Below are 17,198 nucleotides of genomic sequence, written 5' to 3' on the forward strand. Positions count from 1 at the left end.
TAAAATGCAATAAAAAAGGAGCAGTTTTTTTAATGTGAGAATTTTTATCTTTCTATTTTTTTATACTATCAGTTACAGCAGGCAGCATAGTTTTTAAAAGTACTGACATGATAACAAAGAGTATATCAGAATGCAGTATTATCAGCAAGATAATATTACCATATTTAGTAACACTTCTTAAACAATCCTCATATGAAAGTTAAATGCTTTCACTAAAATGAGATCTTTTACAATGCATGTGATAGATATGCCGTGGCCACACCAGACATATTGGTTCATGCCCAGACTGAGAGTCCTGTGCACTGACTCTGAACACTGCTTATTGTTTGTTTTGTTTTGGCTTCACTACCAGTTTTATCCTGAACCACGATATGAAAAACTAAAATCAATCTATGAATCACATGCAATTTCATCACACATATTATCCCTCTCTATTAAAAATGAACATAAACAAGTATTGGATTTTACTGACAATCTTCTATGAAATGCTTTTATTATTCTAGATTAAATAAATGAGATTCTAAGGACTAGATTCGAGTCGCAGCTCCACCACTAACTATCTAAGTGAACTTGGGCAATCACTTAATTTCCCAGGTCTGAATTTTCCTCATTTTTAAATCAAATCAAATCAAATCAAATATGTGATATACAATATCCTTGTATATTAGATATACAAGATTCCTATTTGCTCTAGAACATTCCTCTATTTGAAATGAAATCCTAACTCCGGTGTTCTTTTCAACTCCTGAAATCCTTCCCTGTTTCTTCCCCTTGGCAAATTGAATTCACCTCCTTTGTACTGAGAATATCCCTTTTGAAGCACTTATCTGACTCATGATCCGTCACTAGACTGGAGCCTCCTAGAGAGCAGGCACCTGGTCTTTTATGTCCACAACCCCATACTTATGTGTTAGGGGCTGGATGTATGCATGGCTATATGGTGAATCAGCCAATACTTTCTGTGCCACACTTCAACAAAGTGTCTCATGAGAAGACATACAGAAACAGCAAAAAAAATTCCTCTCTCATCTTATTTAAACAGTCAATCTGGAGAAAAATATGTTCTTGCTATCTTGAAAGTGAAGGAAATATTCAGAAATAATTTAAAGTCTCAGGCATGCTTATTGTAGCCAGAAGTGTTAATGTAACATATATTTTAAGTTTCAAGGAAATGAAATTCTCTTGACTGCCTCATGGACAATTATACCACTTATTTTTAAATGGTTCATTCTCTTATATTCATAAAACATAATGCCTGTAGGATTCAGCATATTTTATGGGAAAAAAGGTTATAACAAAATTACCAATGTATCTGCTGATTTGAGGACCTTTGAGGATATAGACTTCCTATCGACCTTTACATCTGGTGCACTGGGGGTCCTCAAGTTCATGCCAGGGTTGGACAATCCACTAGGCAGATTCACAGAATTCTGCATATCATCATATTTGTGGCTTTGATTATTGCAGGATAAGATACAAAGAAAATCTAGCAAATGAAAAAGGTACATGGGTAAAGTCTGGGGGAAGCTGGGCACAAGCAAGAGTGTGACAACACATGAGAAATGTTGTCAACCAGGGAAGTTCATTAAGGACTTGGTGCTTCCAATTTTTTACTGGAGATGGTCACAAGGCATCATCTTGTTTGACATATGCCAAAATGCCACACTTCTGGAAGGACAGTCAGTGCTCAGCATAAATCCACCTTGTTGGAACAGACAGTTAAGGCACGGGGAGCTACTCATCAGTTAGAGTCCCTTGACATCCAAGTTCCTAGGAGCCAGCTTTGTAAGCAAGTCTTTCAAAGGACAGTAGTCTTTTTGTTTTTTTTTTTTTCCTTTTTGTGGAGAATGGGGGTCTCGCTATATTGCCCAGGCAGGTCTTGAACTCCTGGGCTCAAGCTATCCTCCCGCCTCTGCCTCCCTAAGAGCTGGGATTATGGGCATGAGCCACATACCTGCTAGGTTAACTCTTTGTTACACAAATGGTAAAAATCATTGTGCAACAAATAGGCAAAATGGGAAGAAGCGTAATATTAACTTTAAAAGTCTAATAAGAAGCCTTGAAAATGTAGGTGTCACCTGTGTTACCTTTTTATATGTGTGATCAAAGAAGGTGTGTTGCTTATCTACTTTGATATATACCTAAGAGCTGGACCTCAATTTAATGAATGCCATTTTGTCATTCTAGGAAATAGTGTCTTGAATTGGTTAAACAAATGAATACATACATAAAGTAAGCAAATTAGTCAACTTTCCTCTGTTTATCTCCCATGCCTTTTCTGAATATGCTTAAACTTATTGGAAACTGTGGAACTGAATTCTTATTATTGAAAAAAACAAAACCCAGCTGGTCCTCTTGCTCAGTTCAGTTTAGTTTCTGACTCTCACACATGGGATCTTAATCCCCAGTAGTCTGGTGGAGCCTATGGACCTCATCTCAGAAGAACTGCTTTAGATGCACAAAACAAAATACACGGGATTGCAAAGGAGACACATACCAAAATCCTGTTTTCAACATATTTTAAAATAATGTACAGTATATTAATATATGTGCTTCTGCCTAGTAGCAGGTCTAATAACTATCATAATTGTTAAATAGTAATGAGCATAAATGGCATTTCAAGATATCCTCAGCACATGTGATATGAAAATATCCATTAATATAATAGTTTTTGGTACTTCTAATAACACTGTAGTTGTCTAGCAACCTTTCCAATTAAAGGAAATGCTAAATGTCAGTTAGAAATTAGATTAAATGAATTTTTTTCATCAAAATGTATAGGCCCCAAGTAAAAATGTCAGCTTTCTAGTACCATGAGACCAGGAGCTCATTAACTGATTCCATTTAGACCATGAGCTGTTGGACCAATGGCAAACAGACTTGTTTTGTTTGACCACAGAATTTTAAAAACAAATCAAATTAATTACCAACCAAATGTGGTTTCCCATAAAAACATGATTCTGGCCTCTTAGAGAAAAAAATAAATAAAATATGAGGACTAAGCAACACTAGCCCAGCAGCCCCACGAGGCAATGTCCTACCAGACTGAATAGCAGCTGCCTCTTCCACAGATGAAATGAACACTCCAGTTTCACAGTAACTATAAATCCTGCCTTACTTTTTCATGCTATCTGCCTACTTTGTGTAGCTACTTCTTATTAATATTTAAGGTATTTTCTACCTCATAACCCTCTAAATAGGCAGCAAGTAGAAGATATTTGCTTTCTAATAAAGGTGTGGAGATTCTATTTATATGCCCACTGTTGTCCCCATTTAACTTCTTTCAGTCCTTTTCTTCCTTCCTTCCCTCCTTTTCTTCCTTCCCTTCCTCCATCCCTCCCTCCTTCCTTCCTTCCCTTCCTCCCTTCCTCCCTCCCTCCTTCCTTCCTTTCCTTTCTTTCTTTTTCTTTTCTTTCCCTTTCTTTCTCTCTCTCTCTCTCTTTCTTTCTTTCTTTCAGCTGGAGTACAGTAGCAAGATCTCAACTCATGGCAACCTCCACCTCCCTGGTTCAAGCGATTCCCCCTGCCTCAGCCTCCCAAGTAGCTAGGATTACAGGCACGTGCCCCCATGCCTGGCTAATTTTCTGTATTTTAGTAAAGACAGGCTTTCACCATGTTGGTCAGGATGATCTTGATCTCTTCACCTTGTGATCCACCCACCTCAGTATCCCAAAGTGCTGGGATAACAGGCTTGAGCCACCGTGCCTGGCCCAGTCCTCTTTTTTCAACAATTAACACACTTAAGGCCCCTGGGCAGTCACCTGATTTGTAAATAAAGTAACTGAAACACAGTCATGCTCATTTCTTCATGTATTATCTACAGCTGTTGCTACTGACTAAGTTTTACACCCTCAAAATTCATCTGTTAAAGCTCTTACCCACAATGTGATGGTTTTGGAAGATGGAGCCTTTGGGAGGTAATTAGGTTTAGAAGAGGTCATAAAGTTGAAGCTCTCATGAGGGGTTTGGTGCCCTTATAAGACACCAATGAGCTTACTTCCTCCCTGCCCGTCTCTCTGCCTCCCCTCCTTCTCTCTCTTATGTGGGAACACAGTGAGAAGCTGGACATTTGCAAGCCAAGAGGAGAACCCCGACCAGGGAACCCAACTGGCCAGTAACTTGATCATACTCTTCCCAGGCTCCAGAACTGTGAGGAACCAATTCCTGCTGCTGAAGATACACCACAATCTATGGTATTTTGTTATGGCAGCCCAAGCTAACAAAGATAGCTCCTTTCATACTGCAGTGGAAAAGTTGAGTATTTGAGATTGGCCCACAAATTCAAAATTATTTACTATCTGGTCCTTGACAGAAAAAGTTTGCCAGCCCATGCTGTAGTTGTTTGATGGAATTACTAGTTATAGCTCTAGAATTTTTACATAGAGGGGCTTAAGGGTGGGTAGGAGAAGTTATATTTGCACAGTAAGCATCTTATTTTTCCTTAATGGCGATGAAGACAAATAGCTAAAGAAGGCTCACTTTCCTGCTTATTACAGCCACGGAAAGCCACACACTATACAAACCTCTCCACCTAGCCACTGGATATACCTGTGTGGCTGGAACTGTACCGTACCATGGCTGCCAACTTGGATTCAAAATCTGCTCCCTTATTTACCAGGAACACATCCTTAATCAATGGCTATGATAGCTATGAGGTATCAGTAGCATACTAAAGACGTAGTTTTGGTTACAGAATTCAAAACAAATGTTCATTGCAATAATTTTTACAGTAATAGCAATAAGAACAAAATGTTTTCATTAATAGATCAATTGAAATAAAGTGAATAAGTGAATGAGAAAGCAATATAATTGTTGACCACGTGTCTGTGGAATATTGTAGAAAATAAAATGTTGGCGACTTTGACAAGCTAAAACAACATGGTATTCCAAAAAATGCAGGCTTTAGAATCATGGAGATAAATTCAAATGCAGGCCCTTACTCATAAGTTATTGGACAACTAGCTGTTCTGATCTTAGAACCTTAACCTCCTCATGGGTGAAATAGAGATCATACTGCTCTGTTTGTGGGTTGTTGACATTTAATAAGATATATATGTAAACTGTGTTGAAGTGCCTGGCTATATACAATAGGCTCTCAAATGGTAGCTAGTATTACTAATCATTAGATCGTATTTTCTCACCATTTATCTTTTTCATGAGAATATTGTTTTTCTGAAAATAAAGTGACACTCAATGACACCCTTTCCCCACTATCTGTCAAGTTACTGAGACAATGCATCAAGAGCAGAAAGGCTAGAATTATAAAAACTGACACCAGTTATAAGAGGAAACAGGTAGGGAAGGGAAGAAGCCGCTTGATATTACTCAGCAAACTGGTACCTGTGGAGACAGGGACAGCGTTTCTGGGTCCTGTTAGGAAAACCAACAACAGTTTTCTGTCTCTAGATTCTCTTCCTAACAGATGTAGCTACACCAGTGTGCACTCAGCTGTCACAACCAATGAGTGTGTGTGCGTGCGTGTGTGTGTGTGTGTGTGTGTGTGTGTGTGTGTGTGTATAAGGGAACAAGAGGTGACAGAGATTTTCTGCTGGTGATCGGTTTTAATTGTCCATCTTTGGCACCTTGCATTGCAAATATATCAGTTGGTTATCTGATATTAATCCCCCTGGGCCAGAGTTTCCTCATGTGCTTTGAAGGAAAAATAACTGCCCATTTTATTTCACAGGAATATTTTAAATTTCAAGTTCTGAGGAATGTACAGATGTTGGATAGGAAGTTTCAGTCATCTTGCAGTATGGGGGAAGATTTTAAAACTGCAAATTTTAAACTGGAGGGAACTTAGAAATATAGTCTTCCCTTGATACATCAGGTGGATTGGTTCCAGGTTCTCTCTCACACATCCAAATCCTCACATACTGAGGATACATACACATACAGGAAAAGTCAGCTCTTGGTATACATGTTTCAAATCATGCAAATACTGTATTTTTCATCCGCATTTAGTTGAAAAAATTGGTATGTAAGTGGACCCTCGTGGTTCAAACCTGTGTCATTCAAGGGCCAACCATACTAAAAGCCAACTACCAAACAGGTTGCCTTGTTGTAAGGGAATTTGTCATTGCAGAAGGCAGAGCATAAACTAAAGGAGACGTTTCTGCTTCATACCAAAAGGGACTCTGAGCTGCCTAACACACTAGCAAGAAACTTCCATATTTACTTAATATTGAGCATCCCTCTTCTACTTCCACCACTGCCTTAGCTTTCAACTATTTGTGTTTGACACAATATTCACATTTAACTCTAGGTCTATTGAGCATAAGTACTCTGTATTCAAGTCTTCATGCTCTCTACAGCTATTTACATTCTATCTCACAGGGTCTGGATGCTCCATAAGTATTTGATAACAAACGTATAAACTGAAACTGATGTTCAAGTATAGATCAAATAAATGTGATACAGCCAGTAAAAACACTACTCCTGCTAGTCTCATTCTTTCTTGGAACCCTAAGTAGGAATTACATTGATTTAATTATGTTCATTTCTACGTTGCTACAGTATAGACGTTAATTTATCTCTTTGCTTGATTTCTTCCCTCCATGTTAACTACAGAGAAGGTTTTATTTAAGCAGGTTAAAAGGAAGGACTGTTATTTCAAAATACTTCACCACAGACAAGCAGTCATTTCAGATAAAATCAATTAAGTGCAGTTATCCAAACATGTATTTAATTCTTGGCAATAAAAAAGCCCTACCCAATGCCCGATGACCTAGAAACCAGAACTAGGAGATTTCTTCATGCAAATTAAATTTGTGTCACACTCATCAGTTAAAAAGATGGCAATGAAGGTCAAATGTGCAGCAGCAGTGTAAAATAAAGGATTCCTATCCATATTTGTAGGATGTGTCAATGTGGCTAATTAATTTTTGAGACGGTATTCTTTGAAAGAGTAAACTTTGTGAATTGATTATGAAATGAGAAATGCCTAAAGAAAGTTGAGAATGTAAAATAGGCACTCAGCTTGATTAACTTTACCAGCTTTAAAATAATCCATATAATAAGGTAAAAGACACTGGAATTTATTTTATGGTAGTGCTATAAACTCCAAGAACTAACTACATTATAGTAGAGTTTACATCTTGTTTCTCTTCAAGTCTGTTTTCCATTTTGTATCTTAAATGGTAAAGATTCAAATCTTTACTCATAGAATTAGGATGCTTTTTCCTTTAAAAAGTAAACAAAATATAAATAAAGGGAAGGAAAATTATGTCATTTTACATTGATGGGAATTAAGTGCTGCAAAATAAAGTATCTTTCCTACTCTTCAGCTAATAACATATTAATACTCTGGACACTAATGAGAAAAAGCAGATGCAGACAACATACCCGTTTCCTCAGATTGCAGGTAAGAGTGAGATTTCTTGAGAATGAGTTTGCAAAAGCTGTATAAAAGTCCAGGACTTTGAGCAAGGCTTCCCGCTTGATGATGTGTAGGTCACAGTATGTCAGGGCCCGGACATTTGCACATGCATGGGCAAGGGTGGTTTCCTTCCAGAAGATGTCTCCAAATACATCACCCTTCCCTGGAAAACAGTGTAAGATCCATATTTAAGCATCTACCACTGTTCTTACTGTAATCACTATTGCTGTCAGTTTCATATACAGTATCAACCTTTTAGCATAATTTAGAGCTGAGGGTATAACCACATCTATATACACATAACAATGTACAATGGTTTCATATAATATGTAAAGTAACATCACCCCGAATTTAGTTATTGATGAAAATCTGTAGTGGCGTGAATAAATAGATCCAACACAGAAGACAAACACCTCGTTTTAACAAATAATTTCATTAACTTCTGCCACCTTCTTTTCCTATTTTGACTAGAAGTAGCAAAGGTGACTTTTTAATTTCATCCTTGCCTGTACTCCTTCTGGTAAAGATAATAACATGCAATATAGAAGGATCTGCTGTAACAGTCTTTATAAATGTAGGGCTGATCCAACATATATTAAATACAGATTATCCAATAGCTAGTTACTGTGCTCCAAACAAATTAAAACTTGCCAGGACTTAGTTGCCCAAGAATACCCTTCCTTCTATACCTAGCCAACCTTATACAGGTCCTAAGAGTCCAGCTTAAGAGCTCCCATCCACAATTACAAAGCTAATGGACCCAGGTTGTCTAAAACATGAAGACTCAAATGTGTTAACCCTTGAACAGTTCTATAAAAAGTGCTATACTATCATCAAATGTAGATGTCTTTTAAAAAGACATCTAGAAATTGCACAGGAATCACGTATTCACTTCAGAGCACTACCCACTGGTGGCCTGAACTCAACCATTTATCATCTGAACTCAAGTACTTAGTTGCCCAATAAAAATGAGAAAGAGTCTAAGGTTAAAGTCCCAAAAGGCCTTTCTGCTGAGGCAGTTCCATAAAAGCCCCTGTTTTCTGAAGTGTAGTCAACCGCATTCTTTGTTCAACTTCTGTGTAAAAGGAAAAGTTTTAAAGTGAAAAAGACAGGGGGAATATATTCAGGAGGGAAACATCTTCCTACAGGCACTCTGTTAATGATTTATTCTTTCTGCACTCAAACCACAGAGGTGAGCAACTATCTACTGCCATCATGCAGATGAAAATCAGAACCAACAGGAAAAAAAAAAGAAGAAGAAAGACCTTGTACAACCCTTCAGGTCAGCCAGACAACCAGAGAGAAAAGAAAATGTGTAACCACAGAAATGAGATGGAGACAAAGACAGTGACAAGACAGAGACAGACAGGTTGAGTGAGTGAGATTACAGATTCTTTGCTCACCTAGGTAGTTGGGAAGCCCTGAGAGAAACATGGGGCTTGATGTCAAGCTTAAGAGGTACTTCAGGTTACAAAGAGAAAATGTGCACATGACTGACAGGTGATTAAAACCACCACATGATCATGTGGCTAGCATAAAATAGCTATAATATATATTTAATTACTCTTAAACAATTCATTTGTTTCTGGACCTTCCAAAAATTTCTTTTAGTTTGTGACATGGACGAGCAAATCAACTGTCTAATAGCCATTTATTTGCCCAAGGAAGAGAGATTAGAGACCTGGTAGCCAGAGTGTCTCTAGGGTAATACAGTATCACAATAACCAAAGGGAGACTTTAGCTATAGAAACTCTACCACCCTTTATAGAGATGAATTTCAGACGTCTATACATGGTATTTTCCTCAAACTAGCAATCCCAATTATAGGCATTTATTCTAATTGCATAACAAGAAGTGCAATTATAAATTTTTATAAATTTATTTATAAAAATGCTCACTGAAGTGAAATTTATAATCGACAAAAATTGGAAATAAATGTCAACAAATAAATTATAAAATATTATGCAGGCATAAGGTATCAAATTTTACAAAGTGACATGGAGACTATATACAGGTATATAAAATAGTAAAAGCCGGATATAAACCATACATACAGTATAATCTCATTTTATGTACACCATCTCTCTACCCCCAAGCATGCATACATATACACATGCAAACCATAGAAGTAAAAGCATCAAAATGCTAGATCCTCTCTGCATTATGGAACAATGTATGGTTTTTATTTTGTCTTATAATTTCTGTGTAATACTTTGTAAATAGAAGAGATCAACAACTACTATATTACCACAGTTCCTGATGGTACCAAAAAAAAAGCTAAACTTTTAAAGGGTCGCTTTTATCTTATTTCTTTTTACTTTTACTTCTTTTTACTTTTATTCTTACTCTTTCTATTCTGGATTTTTCCTTCAAGAGATTAAAAAAATGGTTACATCTCTCTATGATTCATTTCTGTAACATTTTCTCAAATTGTCAGTTATAATCCCTTACCCATTTATGAATGCTCATTACTTTTCAGCTATTTGGTTTTCATATATGGCACACTTAATAATAATCAATGCTTTTGACTCAGCATTTTCACTTCTGGGAATCAAAAGATTATAACTACCACATGTAATATTCATTATAGTGTTATTAATGATAACCCCAGATTTAAAAAAACCTATATGCCCAATAAGTATGGCAATTGTAAAACTATGCATAAAACATCAGTTCCCAAAGAATTAAAACAACTTTTGAGATAATATGCAAAAAATTCTTAATTTATAATGTTAAATAAGAAAAATTATATAAAGAATAATAATATGAATGTGGTTACAGCCTAAACAAAATATATAAAAATGAAACTGAGGTGCCAAGACTAAAAGAATAATCAATTAAGAAATCTAATTTATCTTTTTTCTTAAGAAAATTCTCTTGATAGAACCAAAGTATAATGAATTTTATAATTACATGTTATTATATATAGTTTATTAGTCTGTTCTCACACTGCTAATAAAGACATACCTGAGACTGGGTAATTTATAAAGAAAAGAGGTTTAATTGACTCACAGTTTTACATGGCTGGGGAGGCCTCACAATCATGGCTGAAGGCAAATGAGGAGCAAAGTCACGTCGTCTTACATGGTGGCAGGCAAGACAGCCTGTGCAGGCAAACTGCCATTTATAAAACTATCAGATCTCATGAGACTTATTCACTACCATGAGAACAGTATGAGGGAATCTGCCCCCATGATTCAATAATCTCCACCTGACTCTGTCCTTGACATGTAGGGATTATTACAATTCAAGGTGAGATTTGGATGGAGACACAGCCAAACCATACCATATAGTATATAATATGTTATATTAATTTATCAATTGATATAAATTGAGCTAAAAGTCTGAAGGGATACAAAACTAAAAGAAAATGCATTTAAATAATAATAGCAACAGGATTTAAGTGGTGTGGTCATGGCTTTTCTTCTTCCTACTTCATGATTTCTAAATTTTTCTATGATAAAAAATAGCAAACCATTTTCACAGATGTCTTTCTTTACACTTCTTAATAAAACTGAATTCATAAGATATATACATAGATTTTTAGATTGTAAACAAATATTCATTGATTATTAAGTGCATTGTCAATAGGTAAAAGATATTCAAAATATAAAGGTAGTTTCTTGTTACCAATGTAGGCCATTTTTAATTACAGAGGATTCAAATATCTGTTATATATTTTATTTAACTTAACTGATGAAATTAAACACTCTTACAGAATTTCTACCTAAAATTTTAAAATTTAAATTATTACATTATTTAAATTACTATATTTTTGGACTCATGGGGAAATAAAAAGTCTATGATATAGTACGAATAGCATATAAACTAGAATATGAACTTATGAAAAAATTAATTTATTGCTCCTCTCCCAAAAAGTTTAGAAAAACATAGCACAGTTAACAAAAGTATATAATTCTGCTCCCAACATAAGAATTCACTTTACATAATAAGCAACACTAACTGTTTCATTATGTAGAATTTTCATTAGGATGTGCAATAGGTTAACTGGATATTAATCTAATCAACCGTTTCAAAGTGTGTTTACTTTTTTGGCTTTCTATGTCACCTATTAGGCAATCAATTCACAACAAACTTTTACCACATTTCTGGGACTATGGTCATCTTTTTAAAAAAATTAATAAATGTACCAGCCAAAGTAAAGTTGGTTAATGTCCTTCTTCAAGCATATTATGCACATTTATAGTAAATGATCTCAGAAATCATAGGCTGTGAAAATGTGGGATTATTCATGGAATATCTAACATGCATGCATCTAATATGCATGGGATAGCTAATGAAGAAACAATAAATCTTTTCTTTATTGCACAAAAGATTTTGTACACTGTCAGGGCTCGGAACTCCTGTTCATTTTCTTGACTACAGAACATTTGATGATGGTTTTCAGGTCAGCTCCTGCTCGGTACAAGCAGTTTCTGCTATAAACATTTTAGAGCTAGAGATACTAACCTCCCCTCAAAGTGCTAAAATTAGTGGAAAAGCTTGTGCTAAACATGAAAGTTGTTGTTTGGTCTATTTATATTTTCTCAGTTCTTTGCATCAAGTCTTATGAAGTATTTCATTGCTAACCTACAGGAAAAAGGATTGTAAAATAGAAATTAATGTTAAAGACTCATATAGTAGGAAACTGGAAAATTTAAGACAAAACAGACAGAGTTACAACATAATTAAATGAGTAATACAGACTGTGGTATGCTTGGGGATTATCGTCCTCTAAGGCACTGATTTTAAGCCAGATTTATTTTTTCAAATGTGAGACACATTATTTGGTGAGTTAATGACATGAATAAAATAAATGCATAAAAATTACTACAGTTGGGCAGGCTCACACCTGTAATCCCAACACCTTGGGAGGCTGAAGCAGGTAGATCACGAGGTCAGGAGTTTGAGACCAGCCTGGCCAAGGTGGTGAAACCCCATCTCTACTAAAAATACAAAAATTAGGCAGGTATGGTGGTGGGCACCTGTAATCCCAGCTACTTGGGAGGCTGAGGCCGGAGAATCACTTGAACCCAGGAAGTAGAGGTTGCAGTGATCACACCACTGCACTCCAGTCTGGGTCACACAGCAAGCCTCCACCTCAAAAAATAAATAAATACATACATAAAAATAACCACAGTTATTCATCAGTGAGAACTGCTAACTAATATAGCCAACAGGTCCCAAACCAAATATCATTTGAATTTTACTTAGTTTTCTGTAAGTAAAGGGGTGTGAACGTGGCTATATTTGAAGATTTTTCTACACAATGAACCTAATTTATGTATTCATTTCTTTTTATTATTTTAGTAAGTTTTACTATGTATGCTTGAGATTCAACATGTAACGTTATTGAACACATAAAGTACTAAAATGGTTACTATAGTGAAGTAAATTAACATGTCTATTATCTCACATATTTTTGATTGCATGTGAAATGAAAGCAGCTAACATCTACCTATTTAACAAAAATTTGTATTACAAGACAGGCATAACCCTCATTTTATTGTGCTTTACCTTACTGTGCTTGGCAAATATTGTTTTTTTACAAATTGAAGGTTTGTGGCAACTCAGTGTTGAACAAGTCTATCAGCGCCGTATTTCCAACAACATGTGATCATTTTGTGTCTCATTTTGGTAATTTTCACAATATTCCTAATTTTTGTATTGTTATTATATCTGTTATGGAAATCTGTGACCAGTAATCTTTCATGTCATTTTTGTAATTGTTTGGTGCCACTACAAACCACACCCATATAAGATGGCAAACTTATCAATAAATACTGTGTGTGTTTTAACTACTCCACTGAACTGTCATTCCCCAACTCCCTCTCTCTCTCCTTAGGCCTTCCTGTTTTTGAGACACAATAATATTGAAATTAGGCCAACTAGTATCCCTAAAATGGCTTCTACGTGTTCAAGCAAAAGAAAGAGTCACATATGTCTCACTTCAAGTCAAAAGATAGAAATAATTAAGCTTACTGAGGAAGGTATGTTAAAAGCCAAAATAGGCTAAAAGCTAGGCCTCTTGCACCAAACAGCTAGCCAAGTTGTGAAAGTTGTGAATGCACAGGAAAAGTTCTTGAAGGAAGTTACAAGACCTACTCCAGTGAACACATGAATGCTAAGGAAATGAAACAGACTTACTGCTGATAAGGAGAAAGCTTTAGTGGTCTAGATAGAAGACCAAACCAGCCACAACATTCCCTTAAGCCAAAGCTAAATCCAGAGCGAAGCCCTAACTATCTCCAGTTCTGTAAAGGCTAAAAGAGAAGAGGAACCTGCAGAAGAAAAGTTTGAAGCTAGCAGAGGTTGGTTTATAAAGTTTAAGAAAAGGAGCCATCTCTATGATATAAAAATGCAAGCTGCAACAGCAAGTACTGATGTAGAAGCTGCAGCAAGTTATCCAGAAGATCTGCTAAAACAACTGATGAAGGTGACTAGACTAGACAACAGATTTTTAATGTAGATGAAAAAGCCTTCTATTAAAAGAAGATGCCATCTGGGACTTTCATAGCTAGAGAGAAGTCAATAACTGGCTTCAAAACTTTAAAGGATAGGCTAACTCTCTCGTTAGGGCCTAGTGCAGCTGGTGACTTTAAGTTGAAGCCAGGACTCCTTGATTATTCCAAAAGTCCTAGAATCTTAAGAATTATGCTAAATCTTCTCTGCCTTTGCTCTATAAATGGAAGAACAAAGCCTAGATGACAGCGCATCTGTTTATAGCATGCTTTACTGAATATTTTAAGCCTACTGTTGAGACCAACTGCTCAGAAAAAAAGATTCATTTGAACATATTACTGTGCATTGACAATGCATCTGGTCACCCAACTGCTCTAATGAAGACGTACAAGATGAATATTGTTTTCACGCCTGCTAACACAATATCCATTCTGCGGCCCATGGATCAAGTAGTAATTTTGACTTTCAAGTCTTATTACTCAAGAACTATATTTTGTAAGGTTATAGCAGCCATAGGTACTGATTCATCTAATGGATCTAAATGGGAAATCTTCTGGAGAACATTCAGAATTCTAGATATCATTCAGAACACTTGTGATTCATGTGAGTTGTGAGAAAGTCAAAATATTAACATTAACAGGAGTTTGGAAGAAGTTGATTCCAACCCTCATGGATGACTTCTGAGAGCTGCAGACTTAAGTGGAGGAAGTAACTGCAGATGTAGAAATAGCAAGACAACTAGAATTAGAAGTGGAGCCCGAAAATGTGGATGACTTGCTGCAACCTCACTATAAAACTAACAGATGAGAAGTTGCTTCTAATGGATGAGCAAAGAAAGTGGTTTCTTGAGAAGGAATCTACTCCTAGTGAAGATCCTGTGAATATTATTGAAATGACCACAAAGGATTTATAATAGTACATAAACTCAGTTGATCAGGCAGTGGCAAGAGTTTGAGAGGACTGATTCCAATTTTGCAAGACGTTCTACTGTGTTTAAAATGCTATCAGTCAGCACCCCATGCTAGAGATAAATACGTTTTGAAAGGAAGAGTCAACTGACACAACAAATTTCATTGTTTTCTTCATTTAAGAAATTGCCACCTCTGTTCCACCCTTCAGCAACCACCACCCTGATCAGTCTGCATCCAACAACATCAAGGCAAGACTGTCCACCAGAAAAAAGATTACAACTTGCTGAAGGCTCAGATGATCATTAGCATATTTTAACAGTAAAGTATTTTTAAATTAAGGTATATGCATTGTTTTTGTAGACATAATGTTATTGCATACATAACAGACTCAGTATAGTGTGAACATAACTTTTATATGCACTGGAAAACCAAAAATTTATGTGACTCTATTGCAACATTGCTTTATTATCGTGGTCTGGTGCCAAACCCACAAAATCTCTGAGATATGCCAGTACAATATTATTAGCCATAGTCGTCATATATACATTAGATCTCTAACAATGTCCATCCTACATATGTGCTACTTTCTATCCTTAGACCTACATGTGCTCATTTCCTCCCACCCTTCTCCACCTCCCCACCAGTTTTATTCTCAATCTTCGTATATTTGACTTTTTAAAAAGATTCTACATATAAGTGAGATCACGCAATATATTTTTTATGTGTCTGGCTTATTTCTCTTAGCATAATGTCCTCAAGGTCCATCTGTGTTGTGACAAATGGCAGGATCTCTTTCTTTTTTAAGGTTGAATAATATTCCATTGCATATGCATACTACATTTTCTTTATCAATTCATCCATCAACAGATACTTGGGTTGTTTCCTTATCTCAGCTATTGTGAATAATACTGTAACAAACACGGGAGTGCAGATAGCTCTAGGAGGTGACTAATTCATTACCTTTGAATATTTACCCAGAAGAGGGATTACTGGGTCATACAGTAGTTTTATTGTTAATTTTTTTTATAAGCCTCCATATTGTTTTCCATAATGGCTGCACCAAACTACATTCCCACCAACAGTATACAAGGGTTCTCTTTTCTACATATCCTCACCAACATTTACTATATCTTGGCTCTTTGATAATAGCCTTTCTAGCAGGTGTGAGGTAGTATCTCATAGTGGCTTCAATTTGCATTAACCCGATGATTAGTGATTTGGGCACCCTTTCATATACCTGAAGGTTATTTTTATGTTTTTCTTGGATAAATTTCTGTTCAGGTCTCTTGCTCACTTTTTAATAGGGTTTCTGCTATGGAGTTATAAGAGTTCTTACATATATGTGGTTTGCAAATACATTTTCCAGTCTGTAGGCTGCATTTTCATTTTGTTGATTATTTCCCATGCTGTACAGAAACCTTTTAGTGTAATGTAATCCTATTTACTTATTTTTGCTTTTGTAGCCCAAGTTTTTGGTGTTATATCCAAAGGTCATTGCCAAAACCAATGTCAATGAGTTTTTCTCTGTATGTTCTCATCAACGTGTTTTATGGATTCAGGTCTCATAGTTAGGTGTTTTATCCGTTTTGAGGTGTTTTTTTGCATGGGTGGAAAATAAGGCTCTAATTTTATCTTTTTGCATGTGAAAATCCAGTTTTCCCTGCACTATAAATTAAAAAAACTATTAATTTCCCATTTTGGCCTCTTGGTACCTTGTTGCAAATTAGTTGACCATATATATTTGGATTTATTTCTGGGCTCTCTATTCTGTTCTACTGCTCCATGTTTCTTTTATAACAGTATGCCAGTACCATACTGTTATAATTACTATAGCTTTGTAATATAACTTTAAATCAGGAAGTGTGATGCCTCCAAATTTGTTCTTCTTTCGCAGTATTGTTTTTTGTCTATTTGGGTTTTTTTTTACAGTTTCATATGAATTTGAGAACTGTTTTCTCTATTTCTCTAAAAATGTCATTGGAATTTTGATAGCAATTGCTTTGAATATGTATATTGCTTTGGGTAGCATGTACATTTTAACAATTAAAATTAAGAAATTGTATAGGTGTATTAGAATAAAATCTTTTAAAACATTTAGAAATGATGCCTGCCGATCTTCAGTGATTGATATCTGAAGTCATTATGTTAAAAATTATCATGGACATATGTGTGCATGTGTCTTTATAATAGAATGATTTATAATCCTTTGAGTATATACCCAGTAATGAGATTGCTGGGTCAAATGGTATTTCTATTTCATCGCAGCACTGTTTACAACAGCAAAGACTTGGAACCAACCCAAATGCCCATCAATGACAGACTGGATAAAGAGAATGCAGCATATATACACCATGGAATACTATGCAGCCACTAAAAAGGGACGAGTTCATGTCCTTTGCAGGGACATGGATGAAGCTGGAAACCATCATTCTCAGCAAACTGACACA

At 35.8% G+C, this 17,198-nt stretch overlaps 1 protein-coding gene across 1 annotated transcript in view; it reads right to left on the reverse strand.

The window, feature by feature from the left end:
* The window catches only part of KCNH5 (potassium voltage-gated channel subfamily H member 5), a 368,902-nt gene that overhangs the window by 78,422 nt on the left and 273,282 nt on the right, over window positions 1-17,198 (reverse strand). The window contains exon 10 of the mRNA XM_017533951.2: window positions 7,345-7,541. Within this exon, the coding sequence (XP_017389440.1) occupies window positions 7,345-7,541 (197 nt within the window). The remainder of the gene's footprint in view (window positions 1-7,344; window positions 7,542-17,198) is intronic.

Source organism: Cebus imitator, unplaced genomic scaffold (genome assembly GCF_001604975.1).
Source record: "Cebus imitator isolate Cc_AM_T3 unplaced genomic scaffold, Cebus_imitator-1.0 Scaffold83, whole genome shotgun sequence".
NCBI classification, from domain to species: Eukaryota; Metazoa; Chordata; class Mammalia; order Primates; family Cebidae; genus Cebus; species Cebus imitator.